Genomic DNA, 22,837 nt, shown 5'->3' on the forward strand with positions numbered 1-22,837 from the left:
ACTTGAGAGGTCACCCACTGCAAAACCTCCTTCTTCCAGCTTAGGGGGTAAAGAAAACTGTAAGACGTTTTATAAATGATTGTTTTATACATTACTAAGTATTCTGACTCCCAGGCTGGCATTCCTCAACAAACATCGCATTATCACTAATTCAAATACAAATTTGGGATTAGTGGCTAGAGCCATTTACCAGTTCATCCCAGAGTCCTTACCAGGAGAGCTGGAGTTTGAGTGAAATTCACCATCAGGAGCACTGGCTGATGTTGCGAGGGGCAATGGTTTTATCAGTATTGTGGGATCTTTGGAGTCCTTGTCATCTTGTGGCAAAAGAGATTCAGCAGAGCCAGGTTCCATGACTAGTTTACTAGTATCCCCCAATTTGTGGCACACCATTTGGTTTCTGATCTTTCCTGTAGAAATAAAGAAAAAATGTTAAGATCTTCTGCCCATCTTTTGATTAGGTTGTTTATTTACTTTTTGATATTGAGTTGCATGAGGTGTTTGTCTGTTTTGCAAATTAACCATTTATTGGTCACATTGTCTGCAAATATTTTCTCCCCATCTGTAAGATGTCTTTTCATTTTATTGATGATTTCCTTTGTTGTGCAAAAGCTTTTAAGTTTGATTAGGTACCTTTTGTTTATTTTTGCTTTTATTTCTTTTATCTTGAGTGACCGATCTAAGAAAATATTTCTATAATTTATGCACCGAAATGTTTTGCCAATGTTCTCTACGGAGTTTTACGGTATCGTGTCTCATATTTAGGTCTTTAAACTATTTTGAGTTTATTTTTGTATGTGGTGTGAGGGAGTGTTCAAATTTCACTGATTTACATGAGGCTGTAACACCTCTAGGGTGAGGTTCCCAACACCACTGGCTGAAGAGACTCTTTTCTCTATTGTATATTCTTGCCCCCCTTTGTCAAAGACTAATTCACTACAGGGGTCTGGGTTTATTTCTGGGCTCTCTATTTTGTTCCATTTATCTATATTTTTTGTGCCAATACCATGCTATTTTGATTACTGTAGCTTTGTAATATAGTCTGAAATCTAGACGAGTTATGCCTCCTGCTTTGTTCTTTTTCCCCTCAGGATTGCTTTGGCAATTCTGGGTGTTTTGTATTTCCTTATAAATTTTAGCATTATTTGTTCTAGATCTGTGGAAAACTTCATGAGTAATTTGATAGAGATTGCATTAAATCTGTAGATTGCTTTGGGCAGTATGGCCATTTTAACAAAATGAAGTAGACTTTCTCCAGAGAAGACATACATATGGCCAACAGGTACATGAATAGATGCTCAACATCACTAGGTATTAGGGAAATGCAAATCAAAACCACAAGGAAGTATTCAACCTCACACCGGTCAGAATGGCTATCATCAAAAGTCTATAAATAATAAATGCTGGTGAAGATGTGGGAAAAAGTGAACCCTCCTCACTGTTGGTGGGAATGTAAATCGGTGCAGCCACTATGGAAAACAGTATGGATGTTCCTTAAGAAACTAAAAATAGACTTACCATATAACTCAGCAATCCCACTCCTGGGCATAAATCCAGGAAAAACAAAAACTCTAATTTGAAAAGATACATGCACCCCAGTGTTCACAGAAGCACTATTTACAAGAGCCAAGTAATGGAAACCACCCAAATGTCCATCAGTAGATGATTGCTTTAAGAAGCTGTGGCATATATGTACAATAGAATATAATTCAGCCATAAAAAATGAAACATTGCTGTTGCAGCAACAAGGATAGACCTAGAAATTATCATACTGAGTGAAGCAGGTCAGACAAAGAAAGACAAATATCATATGATATCACTTATACATGGAATTTGAAAAATAATACAAATGAATCTATGTAAGTTCGATCCACACCTTTATTGTGGCCTCCGTCAGTAATGACTTTTGTACTCATTCTCAGAGCAGAAATATGCTTCTCTTCTTACTCACATACTCTTTCTACTGTGAAATCTTGTTTCCCCACTACTATTACTCTAGTATCCTATTCCCCCTTATAAATTTTAAATATTTTGATTATTTTTATATATTTATATCCTAACCCTATGTTTACCATCATTTATGTTACCCATGTAGCGGTATATTTTATTTCATTTTTGTTTCTCTCATAGAAGAATAGAAAAATATTTTATGAAAAGGAAAACCAAATAGAGACTGTCATTGACCACACATTCTTGAGGAATCAAGATACCTTTTGAGTCAGATGTGTCCATTTCTCCTATTTCAGTTGAAAAAGCATGTAGTTTTGTGACTTTCTTTCTTGTCCTTTTTAATTTACTCATCTTGCTGGCTTTAGTCTCACTACTTTCATCTCTTGTGTCCTGTAATAATTAATAAATAAATGTCAAATAACAGAGCATGCATACAACTAAATTTGGATGTCAAGAAAGAATGATGATTGGATAGCTAAATTTTAAAATGACATAGGAGACTTTTAAAACAAGGTAAATTTTGTCATTCCCAAATCCACTTGAATAATTCAAAATTAAGAAGCTCAACATTTTACTGACAGGATGGATTTCCTGTATTTCCTTTTATATATGGTACAGAAAATATCACAAAATAAATTAAGATCTTGCCCAAGTAGTCAAGATTTCTAGCTTTATTTTTTGTTACTCTGAGAGTAAGAATTTTATATTGTTTATTCTTAAATAATTTCACCAAACCCATTTTATCTTAAAGAGTCCTTTTTAAAATTTCTTTTTTAGAAAGCAACTTTAAAATATCTAATGTTTTTGACCAGAGGCAGTATCTGAGGAATTAGATTCTCTTCTCTCTTTTTCTTTAACCTTATCCTAACTGAATAAATATTTACTTCAAAAAAGAATTTGCATTCCTAAAATGCTATTCTGTGACAGTTTTTTTAAATATATATAAAACAATGTTATGCTCAAGCTATTTTATAGCTTGGGAAAACCTAAAGAAAGAAAAACATTTTAAAACAAAATAACCTAACTTCATCACTCTAGTTATAATCTTTGACAGGATCTCTTGACAGACTTGTCAAGGGCTACTCCCCACGTGGAGCTGGACAGTGAGGCCTGGGCTGAGGGTGGAGAGCTCTGATGTCTGTCTCTATTCCAGCAGTGGACAGAATCAGCACTGCAGTCCTGGGACACAACTGAAAAAAATAATAGCTTTTCAAAAAATAAAAAGCTGACACTAATTTTTTCCTGTTTATCCACTTTTAGTTTTAATTCACCAAATTAATGTTTATCAGGATCAATTAATTTTATACAAATGGCTTGATACTTTATACACCTTTTAATGTATTGACTACAGATTCTGTTGCTTTAAGTTGTATTTAGGTGTCATTACTTCTAACAAATCAAATTTTCTGATTTTTTTAATGAGGTATAATTGACTTACAAAATTATATTCATTTTTGGTATACAACACAGCAATTCAATAATTTTATACATTACACTTCATACAAAGTTATTATAAAATATTGACTATGTTCCTTGTGCTGTACATTACATCCTTGTATCTTACTTACTTCATGTTTAGTAGTTTGTACCTCTTTATCTTCTACTCCTATTTCACCCACCACACCCTAACATCTCTCCCCTTTGGTAGTTTGTTCTCTTTATCTGTGAGTCTGTTTGTTTTGTTACATTTGTTCATTTGTTTTATTTTTTAGATTCCATATATAAGTGAAAACATATAGTGTTTGCTTTTTTATGTCTCAATTTATTTCACTAAGGATAAAACAGCATATGTATTTATACAATGGAATATTATTCAACCATGAAACAGAATAAAGTTTTGCCATTTGTAACAATTTGGATGGACCTGGAGGGAGTTAGGCTAATATGGGTATTTTTAATTTTTTTTTTTTTGCAAACTCCTAATAGTGATTTGAAAGGAGAAGATCAGGGTAAAAACCTATATTCTAAAATTTTTTTTGAGCTATTTTCCTTCTGAAAAGCAATTTCTGAAAGTTTCCAATCTGGAGGCAAGTTATAAATACATGTCCAGAGTGGTTGCTGGCAAACAGCTTTACCCATTTGTCAACTTAATTCAATTTCTGAGGGCTAAAAGAGTAAAAATGAATTTAACTTTCTTATGTTTATATGTAATTATAATACATTGTTACTGTTGCTACCATGATTTTAAAAAGATATGTTTTATGGGATAAAGACTTTGTGTGATTTTAAAGTTTCACTTCTTAGAAAATTGTGGTCTCTTACAGATAATCTTATATTTGGATCATATGCTATTTATTGCAAAATATAATCATTTATTTTTTCTAGTTGTTTATAATTTAATTCAAATATATGTGTAAATTTTCCCAATGCACTTTGGATAGGATTCTGACCGTGATATACTAGCCTTGTATATATTCACCATTTCTAAAACTGCACTGCCAGAAATGTATATTGTGTAATTATAATTTTGGTAAATGTTTTTAATATATTCATGTCTCTGGTAATATTTAAGAAGTCTTGTTTAGAAGATGAAATACTTGGCCAGTTACATAAATATCAAAGGAGACTGAGCAGAGTGATTTTTGTATTAGTTCAAGTCATTACAGATTGAAGACAGATAAAATGAGACAAATTCAAGATTTCTTCTGGGTTCAAATTCTCACTGCAACTAAATGACAATGTTAAAACTGAATACTGTTGTCAGGGACATTGCCTTAGCATAACCCTCAAGGTATTAGACTCTTCATTCTGCAAATAAGAAAAGTGAGACCCAGAGTAATTTGCCCAAGGCCACAGAAGTGAATGGAAAGAAGAGAGTCCAGGCAGGCCTTCTGATTCCTGAACGCCAGAGACTCAAGCCCAGAGAAAGTTTATTTTAGTAAAATCCACCTGCTTCCGTGTAAACCAGACCAAACGGGAAAGCTTATTAAGATAAACAAAAGCAATTTACCTAATTCCTAACCTGAGAATTTCACCAATAAAAACCCTAGAACTAAGTCATAGCATGTGCCTCTGACTCCAAAATAGATGCTCAAATTTTTTTCTCAAGTGAAGAATATATTTAGTTTAGTCTTTTGCTTTTCTTTATATACTAAGGCGATCAGAGTGTAGATAGAGCTCTAATAGCCAAAACAAATTCAGTGGACCCCCAGTTTATCCCACGTCCAGTAGAGTATTTTTATGCTCCTTAATCTCTCAAGTATGTTTAGTTACAACGTGAATGATGTTTCATTAAAAAAAGAAATCTTCTAGCCAAGATTCATGTGATTTGAGGTCTAATTCCGACTTTTCCACTAAGTAGCAAGTCACTTGGGTCTTGATATTTTTATCTGTAAGCACTGCTACAAATGCAAGTCCTACCCCACCAGTATATTAACATTTGAAAAGTATTTTTAAAACCAAGCAATGTTTAATATCTCAGTTAATACTCACAATATCCAGGGAACATTTATTATTACCTACATTTTGCCAGGCCAGAAACAGGTTCACTGGGGTTAAATGATTTGTTCAAGAAAGCATAGGAATTATTTGGGGAGCTTCCCACATCATCACAGCAGACAGTTGAACTAGATGAAATGCCACTTCAATTTTATAATATAATCTGTGTGACTCATAAAAACTTGTTCACTCAACTTCCTCAATTACATATTATTTTACAACTATATAGGGTTTCAAAAATAACTCTTTCCTGAGTAAGGGTTAAAACCATCTTAAGTCACCATCAGCTTAAACCGCATCAGTCCAAACAATGAGGACTCTGGGTAGGGCAAAGTCAAAGACATAAACAAAAGAATCTTACAATCCAGTACAGGCAATAAAATATTGCTATGGAAGTTGAAGGCTTCCATGTTGTAAAGAAAGAGATATAGTTAGGTTACCCTAGTTCAGGGACAGCAAACTCAAATACTAAGCAGGTAACAAAGAGACACAGTGGGCTGGTTGGTGAACACCAGAGCTGACACCCTTCCCAGGAAGGGGCCAGCATGTGACTCTAGCCAATCACTGCCGTAACAAAATGTGGCCCCCGTGATGCCAGTTTTCCACACTTCCAAGGAATGCCAGAAATCTGGATTTTTATTTGAAATGTTATGATTTTTAAATGTTGACAATCAATCTAAAATATAAAGTAGGTAATAAGGAAGAAAAGAAAATGTCTCAACTCCCATATAGCCAGATCTCAAAAAGACTGGAATGCTGTTCAGAATAAGCAGCAGGGCTAGAAGGCCCCTGGGCGCAACGGTGGTAGCAGTGACCACCCACCTTTTCCCCAGGAATGGTATCTAATAAGGTTCTGAGACGCGATGATCAAAATATTTGACTGTTAGTACAGATACTAAAAATAACAGATGCTTTTATTTTACCTACTACGTATCAGATCTCTTCTAAATGCTCTGCATCTAGTCTCAAAACAACCTGTTTATCCATTATCATCTCCATTTTAGAGATGAGTGAAACTGAGTCAAAGAAAGACTAGCCCCAAATCTCACATCTAGGATTTGGCTCCAGAGCACAGGTGCTTAACGCATCCTTAATGAATGCTGTCGGTCAGAATGCCCTGGAATCATTGTTTGGGTGCTGGGAAGCCAGGGCAGTGTTCTTGAGGGTCCCTGTAGGTCTAGGTGTTAACTCTTTAGTTGATGGGTTATGGAGAAGTCTAAGGGCCCCCCAAAAACAGTAGGACAGCTAGAGAAGTTCAGAGGTTTGGGAACATTCAAAGGACTTCTGTCAGCAGCCGTTCAGCAACCAGTTTAGAAATATTTATCAAGTAGTTGGAATTACAGTTGCAGCTGACAGATCTGGTAGCGCCATCACATTGGACAAGCTGTGCTGGGTGGTAAGTACTAACTGCATGTTAGTCATCATTGTCTTCAGCAGGCACCATGCATTATTGGGTGGGAAGGGGCGTCTCTGCTGGGCAGATGCCTTGTTCTAGATGAACTTATGAGCCCTTAATTCATGGGAAGTGATTTTCGTTCACTCAGACTCCAATCTCTCCCTTATCTAAGCATCTCTAGACTTTGAACATAGTAAACCAGGGGACCCTCTCACAGAGGTGAGGGTAGGTCAGCTCATCTGAGGGTTCTCAGAGGGAGTTGTGTGACCCGCACACTGGTGCTTGTACTCCACAGTACTGCTGTTAAACAGACAGATTCTCTTATAAATAGAATCTTCAGATAGCCAGGGAAGCTAGGCCAAGCTTAAACAGAAGAGACACCTTAACTGAAGACAGAAAGAGGTGAATAAACCAGGTTGGAAAAACCATGACTGTAAGCACAGATATGTATAAATGTGCAAATCTAATTCATGCTGAATTTAGACAGTCTCAAAATTCTACTGCGACAGATTGATTCTGATTTCTTTTGACATTTCCACCAGCAAAGATTTTCCCACTTCAGAAATGTTTCTACCATCATTCTATAAGCTGGCTTCAGCTCATACTCATGTATGGTCTTAAAGAATGTTTTATATTACCAGTTATTTTCATAATTCTTATTTTTCTTATCACAGCATTTCTTTTTGAAAGTTGTTTACATGGCTTAATATAAATTTGTCACTTTGCTTTTCAATCAGCAGCTCATCAAATTAACTAAAGAGTTTAACCTGAATGATTGTGCCAAGCATTAAATTTAGACTGAATTTGACCTAGTAAGTTTCTTTCCAACAAAGTACCCAGTATTCTAAATATCACTGATTCTATTATTTTACTTTTAATTTTCTCTAATAGTTACCTTTTTAACATCTATACTTTAAAAAGTTTTGTGTTAACTCCTGTAAACTGGTCATAGTCTGGAGTAAAATCATTAATGTATCTACCACATGCTCTGATTTTGTCAATGAGGGAAGGCACACAAAAAAGCACATCATAAAACTTATTCGGTAAAACTTACCGAGTTTTAACTCCTGTTAGAAGTCATGTAAAAAAGGGTCAGTGACTATCCAATTTAAAAGAATACGTCAAAGAGAAAAGAATTTGTTTCCTTAAAGTGCATTCTTTAAAGAAAAAGGGAAGAAAATGTATTCAAAGTATTTGCAGAAAAGATAATTCACAGACCACATCACAGACTTACATCAGCTAATCTAATATCCACACCTGTTAACCAATATTCCTGCTTCTAGCAACTTGGTCTAAGAAAATAATCCAATATATGTAAAGTTATATGCATGTTCAGGGCCACCTTTGTTGTAACTGAAAAACTGAAAGCAGCATAAAGTAGGAAGAGTTAAGTAAACATTGTGAAAATTCCGTTCGGTGATTCACTAGATGAGGCAACTAAACAGTTAACTAATTGTGATGAAGGAGACAATGAGTTATTTGAACAGGCTACAAAGTTTAATAAGGGATCTACTTTGACTAGGGATTTCAGAAAATTGATCATCTTTGAATGGGATGGCTACAGCAAATCATCCAGGGGGTGAATTTTGAGCTGTGACCAGAAGAGTAGATAGCTATCTCCCTAAGATAGGCTAGATAATTAATAAGAGCCTAGGCAAGATGGAAAAAATGTGGGCAAGAGGAATGATAGAACTAGTTTTGTACATATTCTGGTTTTTGAAGCTAAAAAAAAAAAAAAAAAGAATGAAGGGCCGCAAATGGCAAAGTAGCCTTTCTTGTGGGTGAGTTGTAGTCCATTACATACATGTATGTTTCATCTTCATTATCTATTCAACTATTGACGTGCACTTAGGATGCTTCCATATCTTGGCAATGTTGCTGTTAATAGCACTGTGCATGTGTCTTTTTGAATTAATTCTAATTTTGTGGTTGGCTTTATTCCTTTGATAACTATGTAAGTTTAAAAAGCTAAAGCTCTAGACATTCTTAGAAACAATGAACAGTACATACATGTAAATTAAAAAATATTTGTGCAGTAAAAAAAATGAGCTATCAAGCCATGAAAGACATGAAAGAAACTTAAAAGACATATTACTAAATGAAAGAAGACAGTCTGAAAAGGCTACAAGCTGTACAATTTTAACCAAATTCCACTCTGGAAAAGGCACAGATACAGAAACAATAAAAAGATCCTGTTTCCAGGGGTTTGGGGAGACGGAAGGAGGGAGGGATGAATAGATGGACCACAAGGGGATTTTTAGGACAATAAAATTACTCTGTATGATACTATACTGGTGGCTACACGTCATCATGCATTTGTCAAAGCCCACAGAATGTACAACATTAACACTGAAACCTAATGTAAACTACAGAATTTGGTTGATAATAATGTGCCCATGTTGGTTCATCAATTGTACCAAATATGTCACACTGATGACGGATGTTGAGGGTAGGGGAGTATATATGTGTGGGTAGGGAGGGCTATGTGGGAACTCTGTATTTTCTGCTCAATTCTGCTATAAATCTGAAACTGCTCTAAAGAAAAATAAAGCCTATTTAAAAATTTTTTAAAAAAGAAAAAATAACTAGCTTTGTATAGAGTGATAAGATTATGTGTGAAAGTGACCAGCTACAGAGCCCGGAGAGGTTGGTTAAGGCTGGATTACACAAGGCTTCAAAGAATACTGACTTGAATTTTTCCTGAAGGCGATGGGAAATTGTGGAAGTATCCTAAGCAGAAAAAAACAAGAGCAAAGTTGTGATTTTGAGAAGTGATGGGCAGTGGTCTGTAGGGTGGGTAGGAGAATGGTAACACTGAATGCAGAGTACAGCTGGAAATGACTCTGGTAATCTAAGTGGCAAAAGATTGCAAATGGAATCTCTCACTTTGAGTTTCCTCTTAGAAAACTCAGTGTTCTGTAAAATAATTTTCAATATAATTAAAGTAGATGTCTCTCATCTACATACTTTTTATCTCCAAACTGAAAGGCAGTGATTAGTTTAGTCCAAGTATCAAGATTCCTTAAGTGATATGGTTATACTTAGGTGCCTCTTGTGGAATTAATAACCCCTGCAGCCATAAACCAAGGAACAACTTAGACCCCCAATATCTACCTGGGCAATTTAGGGTAGAAATTACAGTGATCTGAGCTAGGATAATGGCTGTGGAGATGGGAGGGAAGTGAGTATACTACAGATAGAGTCAGGAGGTAGATTTGGCAGATTGGTGATTGATTTGATATAGGAAGTAAAGGGGACAGAAGGGTCAAAGATAACAGTCAGGTTTCTGACCAGGAAACCCAAATGAGGAGGAGAACTGAGAGAGGTACATGGAATCTGAGATAACTGTGTCATCGGAGGTACACAGCAAACATTAGCCATATGGGTCATAACCTAAAAGATACAAAGAAAACAAACAAACAAAAGCCCTGACGATGGCTGGAATCATCCCAAAAAAGAGCAGAGATTGAAAAAATAAGAGGACTAAGATAAAATAGAGAATAATAATATTTAATGATTAAATGTAGAAATTGAATCCCAGAGAGAAGTCAGAGAACAAATGACAATAAGGGAAAAGCTGGGACAAGATGGTTACATTGACCTCAAAAGATAAAAACTGTATTAAAAGAAGGGAGCAACCAAGAGGCCATGCTACTGAAATGATAAATAAGGTTAGGATTAAAACTTGTCCATTTGTTTTGCAACCAAGTAACCAGGTCACTAGACTCCTTGATAAGAGCAATTTCAGTGGAAGAATGTGAACAGCAACCAGACTGCAGTAAATTGAGGAGGAACCAGAGGTGTTTAGTTCAGTGTCCGCACACAATTAGTGAGCATGCCAGAAATGTGTCCCCTGCTACCAAGTGGTGACAGTTGGGAAATACAACTCAAAAGTATAAAGAGAGCAAGACAGAGAGTTGGGCCAAGGGAAAAGTGCATATGTTCAAGAAAAGTGTACGTTGCTTTTAGAAAGAAAAGAGTTACAAATATTTAAATGCTTAATGAAAGGAGTCAATAAAGAAGAGGACGTGAAAAGGGTAGGAAAAGGATAAAGCAAGATCCCTGAAAGGGCAAAAACAGGTGGGAACAAGAGCTGAAATGAAGGAATTAACTTTAATATATCTCCTTCTACAAGAGGAATAGGAGACAATAAAAGGTTAAAAACAGAAGAAAAATATGGAGAAAAAGGAGAATTAGGGAGAAAAAGAAGGGAATTGTTAACATTTAATGAATGCTTTTCAAATGACATAATCTCAATAAGATTAATTGCACCTAAAAAGTGACAGCGTCTGAACTTAAAACTAGTTAGTTTTAAGTCCCTGATATTTCTTATCCATTCTCGAGATGCTCAGACAGTAAGGACAGGGAAAACTAAAGATGTAAGGAGAATGGAAGTGGTGTGACATAGTCATAGCGAGAATGAGAAAGACCCAACTTAGGAAACGAAAATGCTGACTGCTCCATGGGAACTGAGGACTTGAAAGTTTTAGCGGCACCAATCAGCAGAGGTAGATTATTTTTCTCCAGCAAATCTCTGTTGCAGTTGTCAGAAATACAAGTTTGTGGTTTTGTGAGGATACAAACTCAGGAAGACAATGACAAACACAAGTTGAGGATATTGGCAAATAAGAGACCAAAATAATAAAACATGAAATCCATGATAGATATAATAGGAAGTGAGATTAGGAGTCAGGGCTTGGAGAGTCCTAGAAAGTGCCATTTTGGGTATCTTTGTACTTAATATAAAGACTACAATAGAATGAGAATTGAATATTTTCTAATAAATGAATGAATGAATGGCAACCAAGGCTTACCATGTTGAAATATAAGGCCAAAAGGGACATTTGACTCAGATCTTCCCTTCATAAGTAATTCCAAATGAGATTTCTTTGACTATCCAAGAGGACTTGACAGTAACCCAATAGGTCAATATAATCGAAACAGCTTTCCTAAATAAATTATTACATGGATTCATTCAAAGTTTTCTTAAGAAGGGCTTAGGGAAAGAGAAGCTTCTGCTGGTGACAAATGGCTCCACAAGGACTCTGTATCCTTACCCCATTAATTTCACCTTTACTTCAGGATTTTTTCACTCTATTTGTCCTCGAAACCATTCCTTGTCTCCAGGGTTATGATTACTCCCTTCAAAACATGGGCAGAATCTTATTCCCTGTGCTTCCTCACAGCATGTCTAAAACATGCTGGTATTTGAAGAGAATTTTCTAAACATTAAATAACAGTATGACAGAAAATAAAGAAAATACAGAGACATTAGCAAGAACCAAGTTTACAAAATATTCACTTTCTATAGTCCTGGTAGTTGACTGTGTTTGTACGTTGTGATTTGTTTCGTGTCTTACTCAAGACCCTGCCCAGAGTAGCCCCCTTTTTAGTTATCTGGCTCACCAGATAAAATTAAGCATGGCTGGGAGCTGATTTAAAAACTTAGAGACTTCTTTATGGTCTAATAAGTGATTCATTCCTTCCCCCAAGATGTTTTTGCAGTCACTTTAGTTTTACACTAAATCAGAGAGTCCCTGAGATCATTATGCACAAGGACCCAAAGGGCCATCATATCCAAACTTACAGAAAATGAGATATTTCTACAAAGATACTACCCACAGATCTACTTAGTCTAAAAACTAGATCTTCTTCTGTATATTTTTAAAGAACTTCAATCCTTAAACTGTACTGCATTTTAGGAAGCTTCTTCTGAATACATGGAATCTCTGGGGAACTTTGTTGTAATTTGTTTTTTTATCACAAATGTAGTAATCTGCATTTCAAAATTCAAAGGTACAGCAACTCAGAAAGTAAAATGGAAAACTAAAAAAAAAAAAGTCCTTTGTTTTTCCTTAACCTTTAGATTTTTGAAAAGTAAACATTTTCAGAAAGAGTTGTTTCTTGTTATTATGAATAATTATTGCAATGGCTCATTTCCTACTGTAAAGTTCTATTTTAATAATTATTTCTGGTAAAGATTCAATTTGTCAATACTGGTTGGTACCAGATACATTTTTAAATATATCAAAAATAGAAATTGAAGAGGATGGATAAATACATTCATATTCTTTGTTGACAAGTGATACCACTCTAATCTGTATGAAATTCATTCATTTATTCAACAAGTAAGAATGCCTAATATAGACCAGTCTGGATCTGGATGCTCTAAGAGAAATAAAAATGAATTACTTATTGTTCCATGAAACATAAATATAATACATGGTAAAAAGGCGTATGAGTCTGTGTTATATGAATGAAAAGTGCACTACTAGAACCATTTTCTTACTCAGGCAGCTGAATCTTTGAAAGATATAATAACTCACCAGACTTCACACCTGGAAAGTAGCAGAATCCAAATATGTTGTTTGAAATTCTTTTTCATTTCTTCATGCTGCTTACAAACTTTACAGGCAACAAAATATTGAAAACTAAAGATGTTGTCCTTAAGAATACTAAATACTGAATAGTTTTATACATAAAGTGGCAAGAAATTTGAGTCCTGTTTTAAAACTGCACATTTCAACCTATGTGTTCAGTAGCATCTCTGTCCTTTGAGGTGAAACTAAGCACAGATAGAAAATACAGATGAATTTCTTGGAAGCTACACAGAAATCAGAATTTTACTTGATATAGATACAGTGGGCTAAAAATGATATGGACTAATTAGAAGGGTGTGAGTTTCTCAGCCTCAAGCATACCTGTGGAGAGGTCAGTCAAATGTCAGGGATGACCCACATGGTCTCCATTTCCACCACCATAGATGCTCGACCACTTGTCAAATAAAATAACCTAGATACTATTCCACCTACTTTCCCCACATCCACCTGAGAATTACAGAGAAACTGTCATTAAAAAAAGCCTCTGTGTGAGAGAAGTGCTGTAATAGAGGAGAAGAAACCTGACCCCACATTGGATCTGTTCCTTTAGTTTTAACCACTGTGCCCTGTTTTTTAGGCTCAGTCTTGCCAGCTCTGCACCCTCTGTGAAACAATGTTGCCTTTAGCCTGAAATATACAGGAGATCCTATTCTTGGGGCTCTGACCTTTAAGGATGTCAACACTTCTGCACTTATGCAGAGATGGCAAGTTGCAAAACAGAGAATAACCTTTGTTTTGTTGGAGGTTTACAGGGACATCTGACCTGGGCCACATGGACAGCTTCAGCAAAAAAGACCTCCTGCAGCAAGAAGTTTGCAAAAGCCAGCCACACCCGATCCGTGTTTTTCTGTATAAAAAGGAGCCTGTATTCTGACTGGAGTAGGGTGGTTATGCAAGACATTAGTCTGCCATCCTCTCGGTCTGCCGGGCTTTCTAAATAAAGTCACTATTCCTTGCCCTAACACCTCATCTCCCGATTTATTGGCCTGTCCTTCGGTGAGCAGAATGAGTTTGGGCTCGGTAAAGTGTCACAATGTAAATGATGTGACTGTTCCCCAAGGGAAGAGACCTTGCTTCCATTCACAACAAGATGGCAAAATAAGCAACAGCAACACCAAACCCAGAGCAGATCTCAACTTTGGGGGAAGTGAATGCAAAATCTTCAACAGAACATTATCTATGCGAAAATTGTGCCTCACCAATAGTTTCAGAGAAGGGGGAAAAATGATCGTACAAAGCTCTAACACCATGTTATTTTCATAACATGAAGCTAAATAACAAAGGAAGCTGAAATAATAAAGAAAGCAAAAAGTTTGGTCAATTCCCTGGGTATGGTGCTTGTATACCATTCTTACTTAGCTTTCTCACATGTGAACTAAAAAAGAATTCTCCATATTTTTCCAGAGAAATGAAGAGTTTGCACCTAAAAGTATATTTATCTGTGTAGATAGAATCAAAGTACTTTTTGAAGGCTTTGTGGATGAGCAGGAAAGCAACAAACATACTTCAATAGTAAGAAAAGACTTGTAAAAAATTTAAATGTACATTTAGTTTATTTTATATATATATTTATGAATGGATTCTTATAATACTGTTGAAAGAAGATCCAAGAACATTATAGAACTGTCAGTGAAGATATCAGTTAACAGGCTGCAGCAGATAAAAATGCTGAGCCTCTATCTAAAATAATACTTTAAATATGTCAGGAGAAGGCATTCCATCTTTTTAAAATTACGATGTCCCTGTAAGTAGAATACTAAATATTGTTCTTATCACTATACCTCAGGAAAGCCTTAGTGGGCTAGAAATGGATAGATGTGTATTTATTTCTATAAATGTATACCACATGCAATTGTTACCATTATCACATAGAACAGCAAATAAAATTCTACCACGTAAAGGAAAAAACTACTTTGTGAATGTGAAGCTCTTCAAGGCTGTAAAAATGAAAACTTAGGGGAGATGTTACTAGTCAGTCTACAATATAATAAGGTATATATGATAACACCTGCTTTATGAGTGCTCACTGTGTTGTAAGCTCCATTCAAGCACTTAACATGTATTAACTCATTTCATCCCTTTGCAAAATCTCTTCCATTTGGTACTATTAATGTCCAAATGAAGCACAGAGAAGTCCAGTAATTTGCCCCGTGTCACACAGCTAGTAAATAGTAGAGCCAAGACTGAAGCACAGACATTCTGGCTTCAGGGAATGTGCTCTTTATTAACCACAGCACATGAAACACAAACCTAATTTTTAGCATGGAGAGAGGCACGCAGTGAGCTGGAAGGAGGTAATCTGAGGTAAATAAAAATAAATATGAAATATAAAATGAAGTAAAAACCTTGAAATCTGAAAATAAAACTTGGAATCCTAGGAGACAAAACACAGTTAAAATATAAAAATAGAATCAAGAAGTCTTTATAAAGTTGCCCAGACAGCAGCATAGAGCAGGGAAAGGAGGGTAAGTCGGGGCAGGAAAACCTGTGGCCTTGAGCACAACCTTGGTCAGTCACAGCCTCTCCCAAGCGCTGCACTTGCTGCCCTGATGCACATACACACACAGAGAGGCTGCAGGGCAGGGCGAGCCTCTGGTCTCATCCCAGCTGGCATTCATTTCTCCTAAAATGTGGAGCCATCAGCCTTTTGTGTCTACCTGTGTGGAAGTCTTCTGTATTGAGTAATAATCACCTATGAAGCAGAGGACAGATCTGACCCAACTCACCTGGCCTATCACCCAACTCAGTACCACACTCAAGGTTCTTGAGAAATAGATTTTTCTTCTGATAAATGGAGACACTGCTGTTTTCCTCAATTTCACAGTCACGTACATCCATAGGGTCTATTTTTGAGGAATAAGAATGTATTTTTGGTACATTTTTCTGTTCATCACATGGCTGAATGCATGACATTGTTTTGAATAGGGAATATCAGTAAAATATCCTTTAGGGAAACACCATATCTAAGATTAAAAGCAGTTCATTTTTACTGAAGATTCTTCCAAAGAATTTGTTCAGGTTGGGGAATGGCCATCCTAGGGACCGTCCTCATATACACAATCTGCCTTTCTGAATCCATCAAGCCTTTGTTTAGCTGTTGTGTTTTTTGCAATTAACCTCATGCTGCTGCTGCTGTCATTACAAGAGTATCTGGTATGGGACACAGTCATTGTCCTTTCCTAGACATCAGTTAACTGGAAAAGGAATGTCACACACCATCTCCCTTGCTCCTCCCATATTCTTTCTCTTCCTGAGAACGGGACCCTATACAGGAAAGCACAAAGGAGGTTATTCAGTGAAGAGTTGAGTCAAGTGGAAACCAAAACCTACTTTTATTACATCTATTAAATATAATGTTTCATCTTAGTTATCAAGGAACTTTTCCCCAAAAGACAAAGTATGTCTTTTGCTGTGAAAATTGTATACTTTAAAATCAGGTTGTTGGGTTTTCTACACTCCTGAGTGAACAATCAACATTAGGTCTAGATTGGGGATTTTCTAGCCTGGCCTTAAGGATGTTCAAGAAAGCTGGGTCACCTGGAATCCTTAACTAACACTGTTGAAGGTGGAGGGGAAAGCACATTTCTACCGTGGGCTCAGGAGTAGTAAAAACTAATCCAAGAAGAAGTTAAATAGTTAGAAATTGAAATTTCAAAAAGCTAATGATGTGCATACTAACTTTTTTTTCTAATCCGTCATTTGCAGTTTCAAATTTACTTTCAGATAAATTTGTTCTCTTACTCAAACATGTCTATTGTTTGATGCCTTTGACAACAATGGGATACTTTTTTAAACTTTTTTATTGATTTATAATCATTTTACAATGTTGTATCAAATTCCAGTGTAGAGCACAATTTTTCAGTTATACCTGAACATATATATATTCCTTGTCACATTTTTTTCTCCATGAGCTACCATAAGATCTTGTATATATCTCCCTGTGCTATACAGTATAATCTTGTTTATCTATTCTACGACTTTGAAATCCCAGTCTATCCCTTCCCACCCTCCGCCCCCTTGGCAACCACAAGTTCTTGATAAGCCACAGCTACTCCTCAGTTGGTGCATACTTCATGTACTGGAACCCCATTTCATTGTGGAAAGGATTTGTCTCAATCCAAAAGCACACTGCCTATAGTCATGCATAGCAGTGACCCCATCCTGCCTTAGGTTTTTACCTTCCTTCTCCACTAGAGGGAGCAGTGGAGATCAGGCTTGTTCTCTATTTGCCACTATTTCAAACACTGCGTTGGTCTACCACCGAGCTTTACACGCAGTAGGCGTGCTTCTTGCAATTTTCTAAACTTCATCTAAAGAAAACCCACGTCCTCCCAGACTTGACCACAGCATGCCTCCCAGTCTACATTCTAGACTTTCAGGATGGTCTGTAAGAGTAAGAAGTAGAAGTTGGGTACATACACATTAAGAAGTAACTGAGAAATGCTACATATTGACAACTGCGTGTTTTAATATATCCTAGAGCAGATGAGTGCCTATTACTATTTAAAATGAAGTGCATTTCAAATACAATTTGAAAATGGGTTCTCACCTTTAGTTTAACCTCAAAGCATTTTTGTTAACATGAAACAAAAACTGCGAAAAACAAAGACCGTTCTCTCCATAACAACCACAACAGGCATAAAAACTGTTAGATCATACTTCTGCTTCAAACTTGGTGCCTAATAATGTTATATTAAATGAGCATTCAAACGGAATTTAGTTTGTATTACATTTATAAATTCCATGTGTAGTAGAGAGTGTCTTCACAAACTTCCCCAATGCAGACCTAAAACAAGTATCATCATGTTTGCTCTTATTCATACTGGCACTCAAATAGTTGACATAGAATAACAAAAAGCTTTGCTGTCAGTATTTTGGTAAATAACATTTTAATTATTAACTTCATACCTCCTTCAGAAGGTCCCCTTCATCATTCATCTCACTTTTTAACTTAAGTTGGCTTTGGAAACCACAATATCCCCAACAAATGCGTTCAACATGTATTTATATGTATACCTGACACAAACACTGATGATGAATTCTGTGGAGCTCTTTCCAGAGGGGTCTGGCAGTAATAAAAGATAAACACCAGTTTCTGATGTGTCATGCTGAAGGCACAATATACTAGAAATGCACTAGAAGAGTCAAATGACAAATGCTCATTTATGCCTGACTCCCTACAAACAAAGGGCATGCAAAGCTTTAAACTGTGTTGATTGATTTTTTCTCCAACACACTGAAGTTTTGTTATATGACAATTGTATTCTGGAATGAAACCTATTGTTAGCCTGAGATAATGAAACATTTATTAGACAACTATGCTATTCTAAGTCCACAGATAAAAACACAACTGGAAAAATACAGCTATAAGTGACCCAGATTTTTACCAATGGCAAAGGTCTACTCAGTTATAATTCCCATTTTTATTTTCTTTTCTAGGATCACTTCTGTCCTCTAAATTACTTCTCATCCTTTGTTATATAACTACTATCATCTTTCTTTAGCCTTTTCAGTTCTCCAAATGTTAGTCTCTGAAGAACCCCTGCCCATCCCAGCTGTCCACAATGAACACAGAATTACCTACATGGTCCCAGAGACAATCCTAACTCAGGCAGAGGAAAAAAGAAGTACTTTCTCAAAGAGAGTTTGCTGCCCACCACTGACATTAAAGTCTAGTTGATGGAGGATGGTAGGAAGCTTTTCCTGAATCAAATCAAACCCTCTCTAAGGCTTTTCCATGTATGATGTACAGTTTCCACAGCTGATCACTCTTTTCCAGGCCGTCTAAGACCTTAGGGAGTCCAGGCCCATCCTCCAGCTGGTCAACCATCATTACTTTGTGTTTGTTGCCATCAACTCTACTTTCTCCTTTACTTCTTTGGTCATCTTTCTACTTATCTCTGTTTCTCTTTCCTCTTTATGAATTTCAGTATTTTCTCAGTTTAGCCTCTTCATTTCTTTCTAATTAAACTGAATATAGACTATATTGCCAACAAAATTTGATCTCTGTTCTTAATTACAAAATGATTATCTGAAAGTTTTTCTTTTCTTAAAGCTTACAAAATTAAATTGGGCCTATTTACCTATTCACTTTGTTGATTTTTCAAAATTTCATCCAAATATAAATGCTGATTCTCTTTATTAAATTTGATAACTCAACTATTTATTTTATAAAATCAAGATGTAGTAAAAAATTAGAACTGAAGTTTCCAGATAATATTATTTAGCTAAAACACAATAATCTGAACACCATTTGCATCCATAGCTATACCCTCTTTCCTTAACCTTTCAAATTAATAATCCTAATTCTAATATTTGAGGTAAAATGGAAAAATTGTTGTGTCATAAAACAAGGAGTTGGTACATATCTGACAAATAAATCAGATAAACAATTAGATTTGACTAAGTTATTGGAACTTAGTTATCCTTCATTTATAAGAGTTTTCATGTCATGCAGAGCAGTCTTACCTGACCAGTAGTGGCACAACTGCACATTATTAAGTCAGAGAGTTTTTTTTAATTTAAAATCTTATTAGTAATATTAATAATTAAAGTCATTAATAATATTAACACAATAGTAGCTGCTACTCCTTGGGTCTCTTGTCACTTGCTCATTGTCACAACAGTCTTGTAAGATGGAAATTTTATCTTTTTTGGTGTCAAAATCTTTTATTTATTTATTTTTTTCTTTTTCAGTTTTATTATGTAGAATTATTACAGTTCAACTGCACATACACATTATATTGCATGTACTTACATATATACAGTATACTGCACTTTTTTTTAGTTTTCATATATGTACTAGTTATTGTTTCTAAGAACAGATTAGATCTCAGCTTTTTAAATTTGCATAGTTATCAAAGGCATAAAGCCAAACACAAAATAAGAATCAACAGAATGTGGTAATCCGATCATAAAGGACAGTCAAATATGCTTACACATATTCAAGAAATCAAAATAATAATTAGTTCACTTGTGTCATTATTATTTTTATTATTTTTTAGATTCTTGATATAAATAATGTCATATGGCATTTTTCTTTCTCTTTCTGGCCCACTTCACTTAGAATGACAATCTTCAGCTGCAAAGGATATTATTTTATTCTTTTTTAATGGCTGAGTAGTGTTCCATTGTATATATGTACCACATCTTCTTTACCCAGTCATCTGCTAATGGACATTTGGGTTGTTTCCATGTCTTGGCTATCATAAACAGTGCTGCTGTGAACATTGGGGTACATGTCTGTTTGAATTTTATTTTTCTCTGAATATATGCCCAGGAGTAGGATTGCTGGATCACGTGGTAAGTCTATTTTCAGTTTTTTAAGAAACCTCCCTACTGTCCTCCATAGTGGCTACCCCAATCTACACTCCCACCAACAGTGTAGGAAGATTCCCTTTTCTCCACACCCTTTCCAGTATCTATCGTTTGTAGACTTCAATGATGATCATTCTGGCCAGTATGAAGTGGTATCTCATTGTAGTTTTGATTTGCATTTCTCTGATAATTAGCGATGCTGAGCATTTTTTCATGTGCCTATTGGCCATTTGTATGTTTTCATTAGAGAATTGCTTGTTTAGGTCTTCTGCCCATTTTTGGATTGGGTTACTTGTTTATTTGATATTAAGGTATATAAGCTATTTGTATATTTTGGAAATTAGTCTCTTAATTTTGGCATTAGTCTCTTAAGTCAGAAATTCTCTTTTCTAGTGACAACCTATTCACTGAGCACCTTTCCAATTCTTCTGCACTCATTGGAGCTGTACACCATCATCTCTAACCTCCTAATCAAATTACCTTTAGCACATCCTCATTATAATTAGACTCTCCTCATTCTAAACCTCCAGATTAACTATTTTAACAAGCCCCTTCCCCAACGTCCTCTCCCACCAGCCCAGTTATATACCAGCTGTGGTTATTTTCAAAATTGTTCATCCTAGTTGCACTGGTTATTGCAGACATGCAGTTTAGTTACATGTTATGCAAACTAAATGAAGAGAGATATTTAATATTTCTTCAAATCTAAGCTGAATATTTTAGAAAGTCTTGAAAATAATACATGTCCTAGTTCGGGCAGCTGTAGCAAAAAAACCACAGACTAGGTAGCTTATCAAGAACATGAATTTATTTCTCAAAGTTTTGAAGAGTGGGAAGTTCAAGATCAAGAGCAGTTTCAATGCCTGGGGAGAGTAGCCTCCTGATTCATAGGTGGCAATCTTCTCCTGTGTCTTCATGTAGCAGAAAGGGTGTGGGGGCTCTCTGGAGTCCCTTTTATAAGGGTACTAAGTCAGTTCATGAGAGATTTAGTCTACAGGAGTGCATATCTAATTCAAATTGTTGAATTCCATTTGGGTGATACAACTGTAAAATAATTAAGAGAATTTACTAAATTTGGAATTTTCTTTCAGACTGTCTCACAATAGTCTTTACAAACCTGCATCACACACACACACAAAAATCTTGTATTATTCTTATATGATACACTCTGATAATGGTTTGTGCAAGAAAAACAATGTAATTCAAATCAATGGATGTATATTCAAAAAAAGGCATTGTTCCAAAGTCAGTAAGTTAGCTAATAAATATGTAATCATACAAGTCAATTTAAAAGAATATGTTTAAAATATATACTCTTTCTTATGATTTCTTATTTCTGCTAACTTTCTTGATTAATCAATCAAATTTTTTACCTGATTGTTTGGGATAAAAATACCCTTTATCATTATAAATTTTTCTTTAAAAAGTAGATGAGGCCTTTGGGGAAGAGATGTCAGATTTAATACATGCATCTACTTTTGCCCATTAAAAAAAAAGGTAACTAAAGGTCATAAGTAAAAAAAGGAGAAAAGAAAATGAAAATGAGGACAATAAAAAAAAATTGAGTGGTAGAAAGCAGTTAGATTAATTGTACCAAACTTTTAATCAAGAGAATTAATCCATGTAATCAGTGAGGAAAACCAAGAAACAATGCAGTGAACCTCATAGAAATTTCCAGAAATAAGAGAAAGAAGACAAAAATGGAAAATAAGATAGAAGGGATTAAAAAGAAAAAGATGACCAATCCAGGAAGTTCAACATATGAATAATAAGAGATTCAGAAAAAGATAAGAGAAAAAATAGAGGGAAAACTTCAAAAATATTAATTACTCAGAATTGAAGGGCATGACTTTCCAGAATGAAAGGACATTGAATACCTGGCTAAATGGATTTAAATTGATACAAGACTCACTATCATTAAAATTTCAGAATGCTAGCACATACAATGGATGAGGATCAGAATGAACTCAGACCTCTAAATAGCAACACTGGAAGCTGGGGAACAATAGAGAAAGTTTCAGAATCACATAGGAAAGTATCTAACCCACAGTTCTGTACTGAGTCAAGACTAACAACCGAGTAAAGAGTGAAATGAAGACATGTTTCATGTACCACTCATATACTTTTCTCAGAGAACCAATGAAAGATATGTTTCTCTGAAATAGGAAACCAATACAGAGGAAAACTATGGATCCAAGTAACATGAGACCCAAATGGGGGAGAGTAAGGAGAATCCCTGGGAAACTGACATGGTGAAATCTCAGAATGACAGCTGAATCACAACAGTAAAGTACTATCGTATATATTCAGGACAAAAGTCCAAGAAATAATTTTCAAGAAGAATGAACTAATAAAA

General features: G+C 35.5%; 1 protein-coding gene and 1 pseudogene across 2 annotated transcripts in view; both read right to left on the reverse strand.

The window, feature by feature from the left end:
- The window catches only part of LGSN (lengsin, lens protein with glutamine synthetase domain), a 28,451-nt gene extending 10,329 nt beyond the window's left edge, over positions 1-18,122 (reverse strand). Inside the window, exons 1-3 of one of the 2 annotated variants that reach the window (XM_031674863.2) lie at positions 18,073-18,122; positions 2,211-2,340; positions 213-410 (exon numbers count right to left, since the gene is read on the reverse strand). In XM_031674863.2, coding sequence (XP_031530723.2) covers positions 213-410; positions 2,211-2,340; positions 18,073-18,102 — 358 coding nt within the window. In that variant the 5' untranslated portion in view covers positions 18,103-18,122. The remainder of the gene's footprint in view (positions 1-212; positions 411-2,210; positions 2,341-18,072) is intronic. The other variant, XM_072965460.1, reaches the window with a different exon arrangement.
- Positions 1-22,837, reverse strand: part of LOC116279086 (otoferlin-like) — a 445,501-nt pseudogene that overhangs the window by 201,161 nt on the left and 221,503 nt on the right.

Source organism: Vicugna pacos, chromosome 8, assembly GCF_048564905.1.
Source record: "Vicugna pacos chromosome 8, VicPac4, whole genome shotgun sequence".
NCBI classification, from domain to species: domain Eukaryota; kingdom Metazoa; phylum Chordata; class Mammalia; order Artiodactyla; family Camelidae; genus Vicugna; species Vicugna pacos.